Source organism: Lynx canadensis, chromosome X (assembly GCF_007474595.2).
Source record: "Lynx canadensis isolate LIC74 chromosome X, mLynCan4.pri.v2, whole genome shotgun sequence".
NCBI lineage: Eukaryota > Metazoa > Chordata > Mammalia > Carnivora > Felidae > Lynx > Lynx canadensis.
Window position 1 is genome coordinate 107,239,272 of NC_044321.2, and position 23,653 is coordinate 107,262,924.

A 23,653-nucleotide genomic window follows, 5' to 3' on the forward strand; every position below is an offset into this window, starting at 1 on the left:
GATGCTTTCTTTGAAGGATAACTAGGAAGCCATTGATTGTGTACAAAATACTGTTTTAGTGCCATCTGATAACCCATCTGTCTCTACTTTGAAGAGTTCGCAGTTGAGTGAAATCAAACTATAAAGTGTAAGTACAGCTGTAGTTATAATACAGATAAAAATGTATCTATTTAGTATTTTCTCTATTCTCTTAGATATGTCTGCCTAATCCTCACCTCAACAATTACTAATGGTCAAAAGACACTGTGAAGTCCCTCCCTTCACTGGGATTTTCTAGTTTTATCAATTATCTTTGAGAAAGGTAGTTACTATGCTTCATACTTCTAGAAAAGTTCTCACTAGGAAACACCTGCAGGTGATTTCATTTTCAGTGAATATACATCCTTTTCTTTACTTGCTTCAATGAAGCTGTGCTGGCAATAAAACCACTACGTTCATGAACTGGTTGCAAAGCCACAGACAGCCGGCTCTTGAACCCAGGCAGCTAATTAGCGTTCCATGGAACCCAGCTTGTACCTGGACAAGAGTTGGGTTGCTAGATGGGAAATAGGGAATCACTGCAAAACACGAAAAAGCCTGGAATACAACTGTTGTTAGGACACTTGGTCTAAGATCGGCATATAAATGTCTGGGGCAGAAAGTAGGTCCACAAATGGGAATGAGCTACTGGGAAAACAGGTTCCAGTGCCATCTTCTGAGATAAGATCCTCTGCCTGCTTTCTGGAAATAAACCATATATGTCACTAGCTGGCCTGTTAATAATACCTATTGCCTTTTGGAATAGAGAAAAAAGTCTCAATGCTTTGAAGAAACACTAGAATCAGTCTATTGCCTTTTAAGTAGGCTCCATGCACAATGTGAAGCTTGAACCCATGACCCTGAGATCAAGAGTCACATGCTCTGCTGACTGAGCCAGCCAGGTGCCCCACACTAGAGTCAGTCTAGATCAACACCCTTATTTGACACATAACAAAACAAACCTGTCTAAGCTAGTGCTCTTTCTCAGTAAAACTCTGCCTCTCAAAAAAAATCATATGGCTCATGTAATCCATGGTGTCATTAGAAAGCAATATCAGTTTGGGGTGCCTGGGTGGCTCAGTCGGTTTAAGCATCCGACTTCGGCCCAAGTCATGATCTTGTGGTCCATGAGTTTGCGCCCTGTGACGGGCTCTGTGGTGACAGCTCGGAGCCTGCTTCGGATTCTGTGTATCCCTCTCTCTCTGCTCCTCCCCCACTCATGCTCTGTCTCTGTGTCACAAAAATAAATAATAAACATTTAAAAAATTTTTAAAAGAAAGCAATATCAATTCAAAAGCTTTTCTTTTTAGATATGACCTCTTCTGGAAGCAAATCTTTTATTTTCTGAAACTAAATAGCACTAACTTACATTTAACTCAGACTGAATCACCAGAGAATTCATATTTGCATATGCATAATGTATATACGATGTCAATACATTTCTATCTTCCTGTCTTTGTCTTAACTCGATGTTTGGTTTTGGCTGTACTTCTCTGTAAGCACCAATTAGCAGGAAAGGCTGGGCTGATGGAAGGAATACACCATGTACTACAGCAGTCTGGAGCCATGGCAACCTAGGTCTGTTGAGAAGGCACCTCACTCCATACCAAGCACAAAGAGGCTCTAAATAAAATTATATTTCCTTTTCATGATCACCTTAGCAGCCATGGCAGACAAAGGCCCCTCCTCTCGTACTGTGTTACCAAAGCAAACCTTATCTAAAGACTTTTATTCTAGAAATTCTTCTGGAGGAGAATGGGATCAAGTATCCGCATAAGTAGCTTAAGACAAAGAGAAAGGATGCTGCACCACAGCAAGTGACCCTCCCAAGCATGCATGCTGCAAAAGTGAGCTCGCGGTTCCAGGTTTGTAAATAGGGTGGTGTACTCCAAACCACAAAAGCCGTGATAGACTCTAACTGCAGTGCAAGCAAAACAGCATCAAGGGTACATGGGCATCTGTGAACTGGCCTGAGCGCGGAAGCCCCCGGTAAACGACGTGTTTGCAGAAATAAGAATCCTCTGTTGAGTGGCAATTAGAGTGTAATCTCCTGCCCTCACTGCCCTCATACTTAATTCCCACAGCCGCAGTCCCAAAGAGCACTGTACACACAGGGAAATGGAATTATTTCCCAGTCCCTGGCGGAGGGTGGGAGGGGGGTGCTGTGTCTCCCATCCCCGAGGGCAAGCTAGGCTGACCATTTTGAAAGCTCAGTGTTTGTATGTCAGCAGGCACCTATATTCATTTCAGCTTTGTGAAGCCTTTATGAACATCCGTTAGTCATATTTCAGCCACAATATGGGAGATAAGACAGCCAGGAGATCTCATAGGTAGGTTGTGAGGAATAACTAATGAAAAAGCACTTTGCAAAATATGAAGTATGATCCTAACGCTCAATAGAATAAGATATTTTACTTGACTATTAGCCTACTTTATCACAAGCTGCCTGGAAGGAAGGCAAATGCTAGACGTCATCAGCAGAGCCTCCAGTTATGGATTAGGTCATAGAGAACAAAGTCACTTTGGTCAGAACTGTCTCATTTCACGTGAAACCAGGTCATTAAATTTTTCCAGAAGACACCAGTTCTTGAGGTCTCATGACCCCCATTTACCGTTCAAAACTAAACTTTGTAATAAGGTAAAAGCTGATTTAATCCATTCATTTCTTCTGGAAAAACACCACTAACAATGTATTGATTTCTTTTTTCTTCATAAAGAAGGCAACATTACCAGATACTCGAGCCTAGGATAGTCTAATAAAGAGGCAGAACAGAGTTGGAATTACAAATAAGGGCCTCATACTTGCAATTCATTTTGCAATCCTGAAGCCCAGAAACTAACACGATTTTGAAACACTGGTATACAACAGATAACAGAGACTAAACTATGCATATGAGGCTGACACGATAGAAAAACCAAATAAACAGGAAATGACACAAGCCTGGAGTTTCTGAAAAACAACCAAACCTTCTTGAAAATCTAAAGATACAATGTGAATAAGATAAGCATTCTTTGTCCTTAGGGAATTTATAATCAAGACGAGATGACAAATAACTATGATATGCAGGACAAAGCCTTCTGTAAAATCTTAAAGGAAGAACCTGTCACCATTCTTCTCTCTGCCCCTCTCCCCACCCTACCCCCACAAAGAAGGAAAGCATCTCTGCCTTAAGTAGCTACTCCCCGTAAATTGCATATTCAATGAAAGTCATTCACCAAGGTTCCTATTTCTTCTTTTCAAAAAGCAAGCTCCCCTACATATTCACATATGCTCAAATGAAACGTTACAATGTCTGGAATTTGCTCTAAAATAATTTCATGGTGCTAGGAAGAGGGAAGAGACAGAAAGCAAACCTGATTGACCATGGGTTGAGATTTATTGTATATAGATTATGGGAACATGAAGTTTCTTTGTACTACTTGTCAACTTCTGAGTGTTTGAAATTTCCATGATAAGTTTATGAACTGCAATCTGCCTTGTAGAGCTACATTAAATGCTGACCATCATGAACAATAAGTGCTTTCTCACACTTGCTTTTCTCTGGAGGCATGGCTCATCAGACTCATCACCACCTGGCAGGGACTGCAGATGTCAGGATCTAAACACATTTGATTCCTGACAGGAGACCACAGGCCACAGATCCCATAAAGTGTTATGAAAGCATCTGGACGTGAGTAATGCAGGCGCCTCTAGCCGCTCTGTGATGATGTCTACAGAGACTTCCATCCCCAGTCACAAACGTAAAACAAAATCATCCTTTGCAACTAACACCATCAAATGGAAGCTGGCATTAGACGAAATAAAGATACACATGTTCCATGGAACCAATTTGAGACCACCACTGTGTCAAGAAGAAACAAAGTAAAAGCAAGCACTGCCCATTTCATGCTTTAACTCATTATTTGTACTGACTCTGAATCTTGCTAATATCAGGAATCAGATAACCACGAACAGATCTGGGGCTGATTTCTCCCCCTAAATCCAAACCCATCCAACTCTTCTCTTGCTTTTTTCTACTACAGATGTTGAAAATCTAAACACACCTTTGTCAGGACATCTGGCAGCTATTGGTGGCCATGTGAAAAACGTATTGTCTGAATGTGCAGCACCTGGGTTGAAAGGAGAAACCCATCAGACCAATATGCTAAGGAAGACAAACTGAAAAATCCTCAACAGTATCTGCATGAGACAGATATGTTTACATTATTGTTTAGTTGGGTTTTTTGTTACATGCAGCCAAATATACTCTTATCTGGTTCAGGAAGAGAATCAATGTCTCTCCAAGCAGAGGAGAACCCAAAAGGGACATGTGTGCCTGGAAATGTTTAACAACCGGTGCTCTCAAAGGCAAAGAGAAAAGACCTGATTTGTAGTATTTGCCAATTTCTGTGGAGTACACACACCCACCATGGCCAAGATGAAGCTACCAATGGATGTCATTAACTGTGGAGTTGGGAAGATGCACATAAACACCTCCTACCAGTACAAACCTGCTCCAGCCCACCAATGAATATGTCCTTTCTAGACCTCCCAGGAAGCCAGGCTCAATGAGATTGCTTAGAAACTGTCTATAAGCCCACAGAGAAATGGTATTGAAAGGGGCTGAGTGGCTCAGGGAAAGGGGATGAGGAGGAGGGAAATGGGAAAAGCCAAGTGGAAAACATTAGTTTTGACTACTAGCTTTCTTCAGGGAATAAGAGCTTTGGAAGTCAACAACTTGGGAAGGTAATGTTTTGTGCTATTTGGTTATTGTACTTGACTCTTACATGTGTAAACATCATGAGAACCCTAAACAAAATGCAGGCACGACCGTGTTAAACACTGGTTTAACAAGAGTCTACATGGTATTTTCACATAGGTTGTCTCGTTTAATCTCCACAATCATCTAGGGATAAAGAAATTATTTTTATGTGTATTTTACAGATTAGGAAACTGAGGCACAGACATTAAATAGCCTGTTCAAGGTAAGGCAGCTTCAGAATTTACCCCTTATGGCAATAAAAATCTGTAATAACTTTCCTCATGACAATCCCCAACCAATGGGGGGCAGAGTCACAGACACAGAAAAGATTTCTCTTAGTGGCGGTTGGACCCCGACTTCTGAATGGAATGGTCAGTGTGGTGGTTTGTAATTAATACAAACACAGTAGCTTGTGTGTGTGTGTGTGTGTGTGTGTGTGTGTGTGTGTGTGTGTTGGTATGGAAATCATGTCCCTAACACAGAGAAGAACAAAACCCACAGGGATGGCATATGAAAAACATTATAGGTTCTTATACATATTCCTCAGACTTTGTCATTTTCAGGTTTCTGAATAACAGCTCAGATCCCCCGCACTTCAGCAGGGGAAAAGAAAATTAGAAGCTTCTGAAAGAGGAAAATGAACATCTTGTAGAAAAGATAATCATTTTCAAAATGGTCATAATTATTGCTAAAGGAGCGTCTCTGTTTAGCAAACTTTTCATTTCCTACTTGTATTTCTCTCTGCTAAACTCCAGGCTCTCCTTGAGAATTATTCATGTAATCCCAAATGGGGAAAAAATAATTATGGCCATCAGAGTATATCTAAGTGGCTAGTATGACGAAGTGAAAAATGCCTTATACTTACCAGACTCCAGAATGGTTTCAGAATCCAACCCCATCTCTTCACCACAAGACCCCAAATGCCACCAGTGAGAGGGGACAGGAGCTTTCGTAGGTAAGAATTCGCCTCCACTGTGCAATGGCTATTATCTCAACACTTGAGGGGTAACCAGCCTACTGAGAAAAAGGAAAGTTTCCATATCCTATAAGGGAAGGTTAAGAGGAGGGAGAGAGAGAGGTAAGAGAGGAAAAGGCAATTAGAACAAGGCAGTACCAGGAAAGGCAGTTTTGGGGATAATTCCAAATGAAGGGTGCAAATAAATGCACAAGGCGAAGGTAGACATGAAGGTGAGCTGTGAAAGATGGGAGGGATTATCCAAATCAAAAATGGCCTGTTATGTAATGGTGCCCATGAAACAGGCTGTTCCATACAGAGGGGCTGTGGAACAATGGGCTTGCACGTTTAAGCAAAGTGGAAACTGATCTGCCTCAAAACCATACAGAGGCTTATGGGAATTGAGAACAATTCTAGGGCCTTAGGCCCTCTGGGTAGACCCTGATAAAAGGATACCAGTCATGCACAAGAATATTCATGGCATCCTAGAGGACCTACTGACATCTCGGAAGCTGCTTGTTCCCACCATGCCTGTGGCCCGGTAGTGGCAATAAAAACTAAGGTATAGAAAGTATTTGTTATATCAGGTACTTTCATTACCTCCAGCTATTCTTTCCTAATGCAAATCAGTCAACCTTCTCGTCACCAAAAAGACTGGAAGCAAATGTGAGTGGCAGGTTAGTGTAAAAATTCCCGAAGTTTTTCTTTCTTCCATAGAGACTTAAAGCCTTAGGTTTGCAGATGAGTTATCCAAATTGCCTTTCTGGATCATCCATGACTGTAGAATGAATGTATAAGTTGTTTTACAATGTTTAAGTGGAGGGGCACCTGGGTGGCTCAGTCGGTTAAGCATCTGACTTTAGCTCAGGTCATGATGTCTAAGTTCATGAGTTCGAGCCCTGCGTCAGGCTCTGTGCTGACAGCTCGGAGCCTGGAGCCTGCTTCAGATTCTGTGTCTCCCGTTCTCTCTGCCCCTCCCCCACTCACACTCTGCCTCTCTCAAAAAATAAACATTAAAATTTTTTAAATTTTTAAGTGGAGCAAGTATTCTGTGGGTAGAAAAAGGAGAGGTTGAGAATTGCAGGCAGGAATCTGAAGAGAACTATTTACTTTCAAGTATTTGGAAAATATGTTGCTCAAAACATACAATTATTAAGCTCTTAATGTTCCAGGTGGATACAGGGGTGGAGAGTATTTCCCTTGAGCTGTGTTCCCATGGTCACAAAACTGAAGCTCAAAAATTTACTATAGCTCAATGGTCACACAGGATTGTAATCCAAAGAAGCAGAGGCCTGATAATACCGAAGTGAGGAATCCATGCCAGTTATCAATGTATTGTCTCATAGCTGCAAATTCATCTGTCAATGCATGCTCTGAGGTAATGGACAGATTCATTTAAACATTTGTCCTTTACAGTGAGCACAATGTTGGGCTTCGCCAGTAGAGGGCGCTGGAGAGACATTACAGGAGAAAAGGGGCTCTTGGCTGTTTCTGGTAGTTGCACCGTGGGTGGGCGGTGTGGTTGTGAGGAAGTTTGGGGAAGAGGTGAATAACCAACTCTGAATAAGCGCCCAAGGTGAAGATGTCAGCTGGACAAAATGATGCAGTCTGTGGATGTCAATCAGCTTCTTTCCCCGGCCACCTGATGGCTTGCTCACCGAGCTTATGAACCAAGTTGCCGTGGTGGCAGGCATGGAGGCTGGGCATGGGCAAAACATCGTCTTCCCCTCCTGAAGGCTGACCTGGCCACAGCCACTGCTGAGTGTGTAACCTGCTGACGATGGAGATCAACTCTGAGCCCCGGATATGGCACCGTTCCTCAGCAGGCCCAGCCAGCCACCTGTTGGTGGATTGATTACATTGGACCTCTTCCACCACAGAGGGAGCAAATATGTGTCCCCACTGAAATAGGTATATATTCTGGGTCTGTGTTTGTCTTTCCTGCTGATAATGCTTCTGCCAGCACCACCATCCATGGACCCACAGAATGTCTTATCTAGAGCATCATGGCAATCCACACAGCCTTGCATCTGATCAGGGAACTCATCTCATAGAAAAGAATTGCACCAGTGGCCTCATATCCCTGAGAATAACTGGGTTTATAACATCTTCCATTACCCACCAGCAGCTGGCCTAATGGAAGGGCTGACTGAAGACTTCATCGCAGTGCCAATTGAGAGAAAAAAATCCCTTGCTAGGATGGAATTCAATCTCACAAAATGCAGTTATGCTTTAAATCACAGACCACAGTGTGGTGCCATGTCCACCGTGCCCACAATACATGGGTCCAGGAATCCAGAGAGTGGGCAAGAGTGGGAGGGGCTTCTTTCACTATTACATGTAATAACATACTTCCTGAACTCTTGCTTTCCATTCCAGGAATTTTGAGCTCCACTGATTTGGAGATACTAGTTCCCAAGGGAGGAATGCTTTCACCTGAGGCCACACACATGTCTCCATTGAACTGGAGGTTGAGAGTGCCACCTGGACATTTTGGTCTTCTGGTGCCACTGAACACAAGAAGGGTTAGTCTACTAACTGGGGTGATTTATCCCCATTACCAAGGAGAAATCAGTTTACTGCTACACACTGGAGGCAAAGAATACTTTGTGTCAGAAAAAAAAAATTCTGGACCTAGGTAAGGAGATATTTTATTCGAGGGGATTATTGCAATAGGAGGAAGGGACTGTTGCCATAGAGAGAATCTTCCAACCATAGGATCTGCAAGTGTCTCAAAGGTCGGGTGGAAAGGGGTTTTCTTCCACAGGAAAGAATGAATAAGGCTAGAAAGAACTGGATGTGGGAGAAAGGGATGTGCATGTGGCATATAATTGTATGAACAATCATCGAATGCCTTTCTCTGTGGTCAGGTGATTTTCGGGAGGGGTTGTTAAGGAAGGCCTGCTCTGCATTCTGGTGCTTGCTCAGGCTGAGAATGAGTCAATGTTCAGGGACCTGTGGGGATGGGGAGAAGCTGGATTAAAATTTGGTCACGTCTAAAGTTAGCTGGTGCTGTGATGTTCAGATTGATCAAAGGGAGCAAACAGTTCAGTTCAACCGATGAGACCATGAATGGGAACTTGGAAGGTCTGTGTCTGGTCTTGTCATAGGTAAACAAGGGGGTCATGCACAAGTCTTACCTAGGTCGTGCCAGGAGGAGAGATTCTTCATGATAAGCCATTTCCTGAAACAAAGAAGAGTGGAGGGATTTCTTTCTTTTCTTTTCCTCCCAGCTTTACTGAGATATAATTGACATAATAACATTGTGTAAGTTTAAGGTGTGCAACGTGTTGATTTGATACAGGTACATATTACAAAATGATTACTACAGGAGCATTAGTTAACCTCTACTGTCACATAATTATCATTTCATTTCTGTGGTGAGAACAGTTTAAATCTCCTCTCTTAGCAACTTTCCAGTACATAATACAGCGTTATTAGCTGTAATCACCATGCTGTATGTTAGATCCCCAGAATTTGTTCATCTTATAATTGGAAGCTTACACACTTTGACCAATGTTTCCCCCACCCACCACCAGCCCTTGGTACCCACCACCTCTCCAAGTTTTTCTCCCTTTTCTACTTTTAAGGATCATTGTGATTATATTGGGCCTATTCAGATAATCCGGGGTAATCTCCCATTTTAAGGTCAGATGATTTAACAACCTTGCCATGTACTATAACATGCTCACGGGTTCTGGGAATTAGCATGTGACATCTTTGAGGGGGGCATTTATTCCACTGGCTACACTCAGGGTATCATGCCCGTTGGGAATTGGGATGAGTTTCACTCATTCAAAAAAAAGATAAGTCTTTTGGTGGGGACACAATATTGTCATTTTTGGAATGCGAGAAGGTGTTTATCTTGATGGTTGGATGACGGGTGCATATGTGACAGTAGGGGGTTGTTCCTGCATGTTTTGTTATGTCTGTAGTCACCTCTATCCTGGACAATACTGCCCAATTGCTAATCATTCTCCTGCTAAATGTTGTTCAGCTGGAACGGTATCATTTATTCAATGACCAGCTTCTCGGGTCCATGGTGTTGGCTCTTGTGGGGATAGACCATGAGTGGAATTCAGCATTGCTGTGAAAGAGTAATCAGTGTAGATGAGCACAATGTGTTGTTTCAAAATTTCACATGACCTCGATGCACATGTCCTCATCCGAGAACCTGTTGACATACATAATGAGACCATGATACAATCTGTAGAGGTCATTGGACATGTGGTAAGGAATGTGGTAATACAAAGAGAGAATTCCCGGTGGGGAAAGAGTGGATCTGTGCTCATTTCCTTCACATCAGTTACCTGCCATAAAGATGATGATGCCAGGGCAGGGAAGGAAGTATGTCCTAGCTGGGTAGGAAAGTACAGAGTTACATGTATATTCAACAATGGCTTTTTAGTTTGAATTAGTTTCTAAAAGATATATAGCAAAGGAAAGATTTCCCAAGACTTAGCTTACATATTTATCCTGCAGAATATTTTGTGGTTTGAGGATAAGTTGGTACAGATTCACAAACAAACCAGAGATGAAAAACATTATATTAATTTTTGAAGAATTTCGCAAAGGTATGAGTGAACTATAAAATCTCTTACCGTGTTCTCAACATGGACCTGGATGCCACCTTTATGTCTTCATGTTGGATTTGTTTCACTAGGATGCCATTTTGCAAGGTGTGTGTGTGGGCTGTCACTTGCTCCCCTTCCAGACATTCATGATTAAGTTCTCTTTAGCATAAGTAACAGTCTCCCTGGATACAAGAGACCAGTAATCAGTATATCCTTTCACATTAATTAAATGCAAGTGAGAAATCTACGATGCTCAGCCAGCTCATTAGTGATCACATAGCTTGGGTAAGGGTTTGGTCATTGCTCTTGATGGCCTACTTCATCTTTAGGGGATGGAGTTTTAGATTCTGCTTTAGTGCCACTGTGCGTTGTAATAGAAGAATAAAGCATTCCAAATGTTATGCCATCGCTAGACCCATCCCCTCACTTGAAATGTCCCCTTTTCCACACGTCTGAATTCTTTGCAACTTTCCAGGCTCACCTCTGTTGCCATGTCTGTTCTTTACACTTTCTCTAATCAACCCAGACCACAGCAATTCCTCTTCTCTGAAATTTTATCCCTTTCCATGTCTAGTTGCTCCCTTTGGCACTGTATGGTTTCATCAGTTATATTTCCTTATATACATCATAGACTCAAAGGATTATTAGTTGACTGAGTTGATTGATTACAGTCTAGTCTAGGCTGGTAGCACTGGGAATGAATGAAGAGACAGATGATTGATTGGATATATAGTGGTTGAGGAAGAGGGTGGGGCTAGAGTTGATGCTATTATTTCAAGGTTGGAAGCCCCCATCCACCTTTTGTCTTCTACTATAGATGCACTTGATTAATGCTTGCTGAAGTTAGTTGAATTCACTTCAGCCGGAACATTTTCTCTATCTTTTGGTATTTATCCAAAGTCTCAGTAAAGTGTTCTTCATGCCATTTTTCCATGTTTGGGCGTGGCTTTCTCAGGTATCACAGGGCATGGTATCTATACACGTCTGCCACCAACATGCTCCCTATTCTCCACAGGTATAGCCTCTGTGGGTAAATTGTGTTCATAACCACACCCTCCTTTACTCGTATCTCCTGCCCTACAACACCTCTCAATGCCCCGACTTCCTCTCTCCCTCCTCCTGTCACTGTGTTCATTTCTGCCCTTGGCTAAAAATTGATAGAGAAAAGCATCTGACCCTATGAACCCTGGAGTATTTTCTCTATGCAGGGCTTTTTTCCTTTACCCATAAGAATGTCCCCGAATGATGTCTTCCTAATGGGGAATTTCAAGCACTAGCAGAACGATAACCTACAGAAGAGTAAGCTTTCTCGTTAAAAGGTAAGACAGTAAATATTTTAGGCTTTCCAGGACTTTTCACAGCTACTAGACCAGGCTACTATAGTTACAGAATATGTAAATGAATCTTTCATATGTAAATGTATAGGTTAGTATTCCAATAATATTTACAAAAAAAAAAAAAAAAAAAAAAAATCGCAAGCCATAGCCCATAAACCATAGTTTGCTGAATTCTGGCTTACAGGCTTATTTTTGGCATTCCTTGTGTTTCTTAAGTCATAGCACAAAAGCAGTGGCCACTTGCCTTTATCTATCCATCTACCTACCTACCTACCTACCTACCTACCTACTTTGCATTTCTGGGGTAGGAAACTTTGTGATGTGTGGGAAAGGCAAAGCTGTATGCATTTCCATTGAGAACCCTGGTTGCGAATGTTACAGGTGCTAACATTGCAGACAGAACTGCAGAGGCACCTTCCAGAGACCCCAGGGGTTGGTGACTCACAGAAGCAGAATTAGAGATGGGGAAATTAGGAGTGTCTGTCAGATGCAAATACTCTATTCTTGGAAATTTGCTTAATTTTATGCAGCAAGTTTTATGCTGCAAAAGCGGTTAAAACAATGATACTTTTTGCAATGATGAAACTGAAGAGACAGCTGAGTTAGAGTTTTATTAAGTGGCTTAAGGAACAATTTCCTTAGGCAGTGGGTTTTTGGTTTTTTATTTTAAGTAAACTCTATGCTCAACTTGAGGCCAGAACTTACAACCACCGAGATCAAGAATCACAGGCTCCACTGACTGAGCCAGCCAGGCGCCCCTTGTGGTTTTTTGTTCTTAAGCCTGTCCAATTGAATTTTTATTTCTAATGATCTTTTATCTTATAATGATTTAGGATTATAACACAAAATATAGTATACTTTAACAAAACTGACTTTTTTGTTCATGCTTTTCCTCAGGTACACCAAGTCTGTGGACTCACATAACACGTGTAACTTTTGGTTTCATGTATCAACTTGTGTGAGTTGTGGGCCGTAGTCCCGTTATTTAATCAAACAGCAAACTAGGTGGTGCTGTGAAGGTATTTTGGAGACATGGCTAGCATTTATGATCAATTTAAGTAAAGGAACTTACCCTTGATAATGCAGGTGGACCCCATCCAATCAGTTGAAGGCTTTAAGAGCAAATCTGTTTGCCAAAGAAGAAATTGTGCCTCAAGATTACAGCAGTTTCCAGTCTGCCAGCATGCCCTATGGATTTCAGACTCCAGACTGTAACACTGACGCCTGCCTGAGCTTCCAAGTGGCCAGCCTTCCATACAGATTCAGAATTAGTAATACATTAAGTTTAAAACAGAAGTATGAAACTTTCAGATTTTTTAAAAATTGTATTTATTTTTTGAGAGAGAGAGTGTGAGCAGGAGAGGAGCAGGGAGAGAGGGAGACAGAGGATCCGAAGCAGGTTCTGCGCTGACAGCAGCGAGCCTGATGCGAGGCTCATACCCACAAAACGTGAGATCCTGACCTGAGCCAAAGTCAGATGCTCAACTGACTGAACCACCCAGGTGCCCCCAGATTTTTTGTTTTGAGCAGAGTACCTGGTTAACTCTTGATGCAGGTGAATCTCAAGACAGTGGCAGATTCTGGGATGAGGGGGTCAGCATCAGGTCAGGGCTGGGGCTAGAACTCCACCTTGCAGACAGGGAAGGCCTTGTCCTGCATGGACCTGGTGCTGTTGCAGCCCAGCATTGTGACACCCAGCATCTGGCGCCAGATGGGAGTCTCCTTGTACCACTTTTGCATTGCCACTGAATCAAAGTGGCGACCAGGGTTGACTGGAGGTCACTGTCTCACTGTTGCTTGCCAGACACAGAAACTTTCAGTGGGGGAAATAATCCACTCTGCTAGGCTACAGAAACCTACTTTGCTAAGAATTCTCTTGTGAAATATTTTTACTAAGTGGGGTCAATGTAGAGGGCAGAAATATAGCCAGGTTGATAAAGGGTGAATGTAGACACTAGAGAGTGCTCTTCTCGCCCAAGGTCCCTTGTCACTGACACACGTGAATCTGTCTGAATTGAAATCCCCCCATAAAACCATCTATCAGTTGTTATTGTTATGCACACAGCGGATGGAGCATTAAAAGAAGAGGTGCTTTCTTGATATATTAGCCTCCTCTTCCCAGAAGTTGCACCAGCAACCAGAGTATTATGGTTCTCTATTCAGCCTTCTTTGCACCAAAAAGCAACACTAAATAAAATTAAAACAGAGAATCTCACATTAAGGTCTTTGGATTTTATTGAAATGGTAGAGCTAGAGTATCTGACCACTCAGCCTCTGTATGAGTCTGCATCTAATCAAAATATAGAAACTAGTTATTTAAACAGAGTTTAATATAAATAATTATTAACCTATGATAAGAGTTGACTGTAGGATATAAGAAAAACCGCTATTGTATCCTAGGGCTGAGGCACAGTATCCAAGAAAGGGCAGATTTTGGAAAGGGACCTGATCTCCAGGGCTAGGGTTCAGATCTCGTTGATGCAATTGCGGCCCACTGCATGGCAGATAAGTTTGCTGGTTAGCCTGAGCCAGACATGGTCCACAGTCACTGGGCAAGCAGAAAGCAATCATCCGGAGTACAGTGGAATAGTCAGGACACAGACAAGCCTCAGGCACTTCCTGGACGCAAGAGCACGCAGAGTGAGTGGGGTCCCCAGTGGTAACCCTTCCGGCACCAGTAGGGCTACAGCCAACAGCCAGGTGTGCAGTCATGCAGAAGGACTAAGGGTGCTGGTGTGGCAGGACACCTGGGGTTTGTGGATTCCTGTCAAGAGGGCTGGACGTTAGAAGGGCCATGGAGTACAAACCTGGGAAGGGCATAAGATCAAAGGGAATCAGGGCATGGGTGCAGGCCAGAGCACTAGAATTCATGGTGTCCAGGTTGAGATGGCATCGGGAAAGTCATCACCAGATCAGTTTGGAGCTTTGAGGTCATGAGGGGACCACACATTCTGGTTCTGGGGCTGGTTTAGCGCACCATCAGATATACCCCAAATCACAGCTCACATTGCTAACCCACCTCAACAACTGGCAACAGCAAGGGAGCCCCTTCCCCTTGCAATGTACCTCTCACACCCTCTACTAAAAAGCTCAACATTTTTTCAGTATAAGATGCCTTAAAGGCATTCTGTCCATTACTGCAGAGCATGTGCTGAAGGATAAATTCGGGGCTAAGAGGCAGGATGTTGATAAGTGGCACAGCCCATCCCTTTGGGTTACCCAGCTTCCATATGCACCCCTTTACATACGTTTGACCTCTTATAGCAGCAAAACACTGGTATTTCCACCTTCCAGAGATACCAGTCCTCCTGTATGTTTTCACTGTTCTCCCAAATTAGACGACTCAGAGCCCCCAAGTCATTGGTACCCATCATGGGCTTCATTAATTATTCCTCAAAGCCAGGCACCCATCAAATATTCTATTACCTAAAAACTAAACTGTAAAGTTTATCTCCAGTAACTTGGGCATAAAATAGATGAAGCAGGATAAAGAAAAAGGGAATGGTGAGTATAGACAAATAGACACATACATATAATAAAGAAAATGTGCAAAGCCACTATAGCCCTTGTTTATGTAATTGGTCTCAAGGTGTTAGTTCCTCAGTTACCAAGTTTCCCTCGGCCGCAGCCAAAACCTTAGGTGCTTTGGGTTCTTTACCTGGTGGAGTGACCAAAACCATTTCCCAAGTGTTTGAGTCCTAAATCAGTCTGCTTCTTTTGTTGCTGTGACAAAATAGTTTTCCGCTAACTTTACTATTAGTAGGAAGAGTAAAGGTCCCACAAAGATGTTCATATCCTAACTCCTGGAACCGGTCAATCTATTATTACAAAACAAGTGGAAATTAAGGTTGCTAATCAGCTGACCTTAAGGTAGGGGATTGTCCTCGATTATCTGGTCGTGCCTAGTCTCACCATAACTCTTAAAAGTGGAAGAGGAAGGCAGTGGAGGGAAGAGTCAGAGGTGGCAGTATGGGGATTCAGCCTCACATCGCTGGCACATCACTGGCTGAAGCCATGAGTCAAAGAATGTGGGGAAGCCCCCAGCAGCTGGGAAAGACGAGGAAACAGACTGTCCCTTCAGAGCATCCAGAAGGACTGTAGCCCTGTCAGCATCTTGATTTGAGCCCAGTGATACCCATCTTGGGCTCCTGACCTCCAGAACCGTAAGATAATAAGGTCGTGTTGTTGTACGCCATTAGGTTTGTGGTAATTTGTTCCAGGAGCAATAGAAAACTAATACACTGTCAAAGAAAGTTTTTATATCCATTGTTTACTGAGAAATCTGATGTGTAAACTAGAGAATTAATTAAAATCCATTAATAAATAACAGCCACTGAGTCACTTAAGAATTATTTTAATCTTTTATTTAAATAACAGTGTAACACACAGATGGTATGCAGCTGCTCACTGTGCACCTCAAATTTTTTCTCACAGGGCAATGAAGGGTTCCACCCAAGCCATCTGTCTAGGAGGATAGACCCTCCCCATCCTGGATATCCCAACCATCTTCCTCACCTTTTAGTTTAGCCTGCATTTTGGAAGTGCTCCATGCTGAAGAGCAGCATATTCAGGATTATAATATTCTATACTCCACACCAGACATTTCTAAATCTCAAAGCTACTGGCATCTTCATTCTCCTTTCAAAACAAAATAACTTTTCTCTCACTCCTACCAAAACTCTTGCTTTGATGCCTATGTAACTGAGCTCACACTTAACTATTCTAGAGAGGTCAAAAGCCTGGAATTGTGAGACCGAACTGTCCCTCCCCTCCTCTAAAGGTAACTCCAGCCTTATCCTTCAACCACCACAGCTGCTGAAGTACTACACAACTTGAATAAACAAACTGCCTCCATCTACCTTGCAATCTCCAAGTCGCATTCAGACCTCCTACTAGATGCACTGTGCTGTGAGCAATAGAATTCCCTAACTTTCGAATCTGGTTTTCCCCTTAAAGGGCATTTTCTAACTTCCCCACACCACTACACTCCAACTCACCTCTTTAAAGGCCTCCGGGATTTAAAGTACCAACAAGCTGTTGGATTAATAGAGCCATACCGAGCCCACCCCCTAGAAACAAGGAGGGACACCCATGTTGGTAAAGGTGGAACCAAAAATTCAGTCCCTTCATGTGATGTGAGAAAGCCTTTTAGTGTAATTTGTTCCTAACAAAGGTACAAGGTGTTACTGTACCTGCCTCAAAGGCACCTCAAATAGGTTTAAGTTTTATAACATTATACAAAATCGGTGACAAGTAACACTTTCAAATCCTATAGGTCCACTCTAAAGTGTGCATTGTGTGTTTATTCCTTGAAGGAATAAGGTCACCACTGCTATAAGATATGGAGGAATAAAAGAAATCTGGAATTAGTCTTATAATATTGAATGCAGAGGACTGTTCAAGGCTTCAGATAAAGTTCTGGCAAATCAATGTTCCTTTGAGGCAAATCAAGTGCCTCTTGGAGAAGACTAAAATGACACCAAGAACAGCTGGCTAGCAAATAGGAAAAGTGGGTCAATTTCTTGAGGGCAAATAAATTCTCCATCCTTAAGCTTGAGAGTATATAACCCTTTTGATACTGAGCAAAAGGAGTCTAGCAAACAATTTGGAGACTTGACCTGGTGTTATAGTCTCATTTGCATATGACCAAGATGATTCATAAATTACCAGATTCATTTACTATTTATTGACAGGACCATAGCAACTATTTTTTTTTTATTGCCAAAACCTCAGCAATTGTTTTTTTTTTGTTTTTGTTTTGTTTTTGTTTTGTGTTTTTTTGTGTGTTTTTTTTTTTTGTGTGTGTGTGTTTTTGTTTTGTTTTGTTTTTGGTCAGGACTCCAGAAACTTTTTTTTTTAAGTCAAATCACTAAGTATGATCGGCAGAAGAGTGATTTCTCTGTGTGTGTTTTTTGTTTTTAATAAGTTTCTGAAGGAAAGGCATATGTGAATATAAGAAACAAAAACTGTAATCAAACTCCTTTAGAAATGTAACTAAATATACAACAGCAAAATCCACCAAGATACCTAACACACTACTGTAGTTCTCTAAATTTCTCAAGCATCTGATGGAATCTCCATCAAATTGCTGTTCCCTACCCCCAACAACCCTGACACCCCCCATCAGAGTTGCTGAATTAGCATTTATGTGGTAGGACCCAAGAATTTGCATTTCTCAGAAGTTTCTCCACGATCCTGACGCTGCTGATTTAAAGACTGCACTTAAATCCACTGCACCAGAATATGGAGAACACAATTCTAGTCTAATAGAAAGGAATACTTATCAGCTGAACTGTGGGATTGACCTATCTGTATTAGGGTTAGAATAGAGATTTTCCCCAAGTGTTTCTGCTTAAATTCTGGCCCTGGATGCCATCTGCCTCTTCATCTTTGGCTAGAGTGGAGTTTTCCTTTCATAGAGGAAGTGGTAACCAATGAGGTAGTCAAGCAGATGTGTGCAACCAGGAGCCTGTTCCGCTTACTTCTCCCGAGGAGTCTTCCCTGCCTTTGTGTTACGAAACTGGAAGTTCTTTTCCCTTTTCAACAGCTCTTCAAAAACATCATTGTGCATGTAAAAGAAGATGTACCCGGTGCAAAGCCTAGCCTCCTGCATGAGATCTTCTTCGATACTCAATACCTGTAGATCATTGTAAGTGAACCACGCTTGCCTCTCAAAGTCATAGGCATCGCTGATATAATGGCCTGAATTTGGGGTCTTCCCAAGATGGCTGACAACACCAATGAGCCGATAGGAATTGAGATCACTCATCTTACCACTTCTTTTTGGTTTTGTGGCTTCAGTTTCTGACTTCTTATTTAAACATTCTTTGTTTCCAGGGTTTTTATTGGAACCCGGTGCCCCTAGGGAATTTGCTTTGGCCTCCCGGAGACATAATTCTGCAGTTTTTCTGAGTTTCTTTGCATACCAGCGGGTACGTGTCTTCAAGAGGGCTCCAAGCAGTGCCTGCTGCAGGGCTTCTTCATAGATTTTCAGCCATTCATCCTGCTGGGTCTGTTTAGTCGGTTTTTTGAATTCTTTTGGAATTCCTTTTTTTTCACGTTTATAAGTATCTTCATTAGTCTCAGTGCCACTCTTGAAATCTACAAGCGTATTAGTTGTCTCATATTTCTTTCGTTTTAGATTTTCAAACATTTCTTGAAGATAAACTTCGGCAAGACTCCTGTCTGGACCACTGGTGGGTTTACCTTCATCTTTCTGGATCTGAGAAAGGGACGTTGCTTCAAGATCCATCATTAAGACAGCAGCTAATAGCTCTTTTTCAATGACTGCTCCAATTCCTAAGTTTACTAATTCAGACTCAGTTATATTCAGTTTAGGACATTTTCCCAGGTCTTCTTTCTGTTCTCCATTTGATCCTTCACAAAGAATCTGGCATTTTTGTGGTTCAGACTCTTTGTCTGGTCCAATGTGTGGAATCAGAGAATCATTGGATGCCAAGGTTGGCTTTGTTGAAGGTGTTGACAGAAAGAAGTTTCCAAATTTTATGCTGTGAAGGACTTTTAGGATTTGGAAATCCCTAGTAGGCACATTCTTGCTCACAGGAGGAGGTGGCTTGGTAGTTTCATTGCAATGAGATGACATACCTAAATGTGTGGAAATAATGACTTCCTGGTCATCCTTCCTTAGCGACCAAAACTCGTCAAAGGTATAACGTTTCAGATGAACAATAAGAACCCTGGGTAGCCTACTAAATTTGTTCACTGCAACAGAACTCTTATGCTTACATTTCCCACATTTATATTCAAGCTCTTCCGCTCCAAAGAAGAGATCAAAAGCAGACTGAATAGACAAAGGAAGTGATTTCGTTCCTTGTGGAAGGTTGATGGAGAGATAATTATTCACTTCGGTCTTGAGAACAACATGACCACAGGCTTGACAAGTAATAGAGCGCAGCAACTCAAACTCAAAATTATTGATGATGGGACAAATGAGCACTTCAGTGGAAGGACTTCCAAGAAAGATCTGTTGAGCTGGATTCTCCTCTTCAGATTCAATTTTAGCCTTCCATATGGTGTTTAATTTCCCCATGCTCTCTTTCATCTGATCTAAACAGTGACCTAAAAACTCATGAGCATCGTTTTGTACGTTGTCAGAGAAAATCTCTGCAACTGATGAGATGGTTTTTTTAAGGTTCACAAGTAACCTCTCCTTGATTTTTATGTTACAAATATCTTTCAAAACAAACAGCTGTGCTAAACATATGCGAAGAGCATCAAGGGGAATTTTACCCCATGGGGAATCCTTACTGAATAAATCATCAGTAAAAGACGGAATCGAAAATAAGGACTGTAAAACTGCGTTCATGTAACAGGTGTTTCCCAAGTTGGGGAGGCCTTGCAATAGTTTCTCTGGGTACAAGTCAACGGTCATCTTGAGTCTTTCCCACTCTGTCTTATCTGCACTATACTTTGCTTCCAACAGAAATGCCAAATATATTTTCTCACAAAGCACCTGAAGAACACTAACACTCTGAAGGTAAGGGTTTCCAGTAGAATCGGTCTTGAATAAGTCTTCAAATGCTAATTTCTTCTTATTTTTTAACCTCAATTTTTTCTTCCTATTGTGGCTTACATACCTCAAGAGATTTGTCTCGGATTTCTTATCTCTTACAGAGCTATTCTTTTGCAGGAATTTCCCACCCATCCCTGAACCAGATGATAACATTTCATTCTTCTCCTGTCCATTTTCTGGTAAATCATTGCAAGTAAGTGTTGATGACTTTGATGCACACAAAGGCTTCTGCTGAAGGTCGGCTGTTCCATGTCCTTCTTCTGTCTCTAAAGATCCACTACTTGACTTACTACATATTTCGTGAGATGAACTTTTGTTGATTTCCTTCTGTGTTGTTGTGCGGGCAAAGATCCCTCCATCCTTAACAGGTTTCATGGATGGTTGATTATTTTGATGGAATCCATCCAAGAACATCTTCAACTCTTCAGCATCTGCAGAAGATAATCCTTCAATAAACAAGAAGTTATTATTTTGGAAAGTTAAATGCAGGTGATTTTGTTTTCTTCCATAGGATCTAAGCACCACATTTTTAATATTATTAGTTAGTTGAAAAGTTGTAGATTCTCCAGTGCTGAAATAGACCAGCAGTCTAATATTCTTCTTTCTTTCCACTTTTCCAATGTATGCTTCTTTGGGCTTAGACATCCCCGTATTCCTGCTCCATATATGGACAAAACCATGTGCCATTAGAGTAGCCATACTTTACAAATAAAATACAGGTATCTTTAATTATTGACAATCTTGAAGTTCCAATTTGTTTTGCAAGCTCACTTCTGAAGACAACACCAAAGCAATGATTCTTTAGTTCTCTATAAGGATGGCCTTATTTCTAGTGTTGGTTTTATACTAGAGCCTCTTCAGGTTCTGGATGTCCAGCTATTTAGTAATAAAACCAATACCCTTTAAGAGCTGTCCATGGTTACCATGAGGAAAGAATCTTGATTTCCACGGCAAGGCAGTTACTGGAAAAAAAATCAAGAAAAATCATTTAAGCTATCAGAGAAAATGCTTGGATAGAATTCAAATTCTACTCCCATACACTAAATCTTTACACTACAATACTAGATTCCATTCTGATTAATTTCCCCACTTAAACTGAAATCATTAAACACTTGGAAGACTTTCAGTAAATAGCTGAAGAGCATAATGAACAGTGTCTCAAGTGTATGCATATAATGTGCTAATCCTCCTGTCATAGAATGACCCCACAGGGCAACCATAATAAGTGAATAAGAGAGTGGAGGCACTAGGCGGCCCTCAAACCAATAACAGATGAATAGCTCTTAATGTCCAGAAATCTAGAGGACTTCATACACAGGCCACTAAATGTAAGTCAATCTACCTCTTTCCAAATCCAGTTATGCTCCTTTCTTTCACATGGCATAATGTGAAGTCCACACATTATATCCCATGTGGGAGGGTCTAACCTATCACTGCTTAAAGCAAGTATCTCCAGCCCCAACAAGCCAAGATGACCTGGTATACTCTAAGCAATCCTGATTCTTCTGGTAAGTGTGGGGTAATTGAAAATTCAAAACCATGCTGAACAAGAACATAAAAAACTCATTACAATTTTGAAAGGTGGTTAAAACAATGACTGAGACCAAGTTCAAGACTGTGTTTACTATGCTTTACTATTGAACAAACAAATGCAGGTAGTATAAACAATTTACAAGAAACAGGATATGATGAATGGAAAGTTTCCCATTGGCTCCAGTGTTGGTTTCACTGTTATTTTGGAGGTATGCCTAAAGTTTCAAGGTTGGTATAATCCATACAGAGTGAAGAATGCCCCAGGCTAAAAAAGTTAAGAAACCAATAGTCTGGTGCCCTTTTGGCCATTATACCAAGGGTAAAACCAAGTCAGCATTAAGGGTCTGTTATTAACACACATAAATTTCTTACTAAGTCCCAATGAACATTTTTTACTTCTATTTCTTAATGCGTCATCATACGGCCTAGAGAAAAAGTGGTAATGCTCAACATGGGTGAATTATGCACTAAACAACACCATCTTCTGGGTCATTAGTCCTGTTTTCCTCATACCTGCAATTGTGTTCATATTCCCTGTCTAAAGTGGAATCACGAGTAGATTCTCTACGTCAGCTGCGCTGAGGAGAACTGTCATGAGACCTTGCAGTATAACTGGGTCGCCAATACAGGCAATGGAAAAATCACATGCAACAACTTCTAGTAGGCTTTCGGTCTTATATGCTCTTTTCCACAAAATACTATCTGGACACCTTTAGGACTTATCTAGCCATCCATGGACAGATACAAGGCATTTTCATCCAGGGTTAAATACAGGACCTGGACAAGTGATTGTGAGATCTGTTTGTGTTCCAGACTACATGGAAATTAAGACTGTAAAGTAACCATTTTTATAATCACAGTCTAACACTGTCCTTCTGATTGGCTAGAATTGCTTCCACACTCTCCTCCAATTAATCACCTCTTGCAACTGACATGAAATGCCTGCCATGCATTTCACACAAGCTAAATTGGTTTAATTTTTGAAATAATCCCATTTCTCTACTCCCCAGGTGCCTTGCCTACTAAACCATAAATGAGATAGGTATTTCAACAAATTAGGTGTACCAAGTTTACCTGACTCAGGTCATTTTTGGCTTGAGAACTTCACAGCCATCCATTTTGAACTTCAGTCCAAGAACTCCCCAAACAAATTCTGAGGTTTTGCAAACACATCACTCATGAAAGCATCTTAGCTCCTTTTAATTAGTTTCACAAAGTTATAAATCTATAACCCCAATTCTTTACATATTAACACTTCTAAGCACATACTGTCTGCTTTGCAACAAGCCAAATATCCCTGGAGATTCTGCTCAGTACTCTGTAGGGTCCCTAACATCACCCTAGCAGAAGGTAAGTAAAAGGTGACAGTCGGACAGCAAATCACTGATGTAAGGAAAGAGACATTCCCATTGGGTTGTGAGGAACAACACCAGGACGGTGCACAAAGATCTCCACAACCTCCGTGGAAGAAGTTACAGTAGAACTGAAAACTTAACCTATCACCAAGTGCTCTAAAATAAGACAGGAAAATGTCAATTAAAAAAGCCCCACTATGGATAATTCTGCTGGTCATCCTGTATCAACTACAAACGGTCAAAAAATACAGCCAAATGTCCCAGCTTTCCAAAAATGTCTCGAACATCCTATGTAAACATTCACTAAGCTTATGAGCTTGTGTTCAAGGCAAGGACAAATTCTTGAGTACTAAGTGAAGAAACCATTCCCCCAAACCCTAAATGTTCTAAGATGGCATTAAAATGGACTTCAGATATAGTGCTGCTAACAACCAAGACATCATCTGTTGGTAATGAACACTGCTCTCTAAAACTGAATGGATCCTCCTAATCAGTATACGCCCACTGGTATTGACCACAGCATAAAATATGCTAAAAAAAATACAAGGTTTAGTGATTCTCCTAACAAATATTTTCCTTTAGGCCAAGTCGAGACCTTCGGTTATG

General features: G+C 41.4%; 1 protein-coding gene across 1 annotated transcript; it reads right to left on the reverse strand.

The window, feature by feature from the left end:
• Positions 1–18,104: 18,104 nt before the first annotated feature.
• On the reverse strand, positions 18,105–20,858 carry USP26 (ubiquitin specific peptidase 26). Its single transcript, XM_030305044.1, has one exon. The coding sequence runs from the start codon at positions 20,856–20,858 to the stop codon at positions 18,105–18,107; it is 2,754 nt and encodes a 917-aa protein (XP_030160904.1).
• Positions 20,859–23,653: the final 2,795 nt, after the last annotated feature.

Coding starts and splice junctions, on each gene's coding strand:
- USP26 (XM_030305044.1), bottom strand. CDS start 20,858: ATGGCTACTCTAATGGCACATGGTTTTGTCCATATATGGAGCAGGAAT.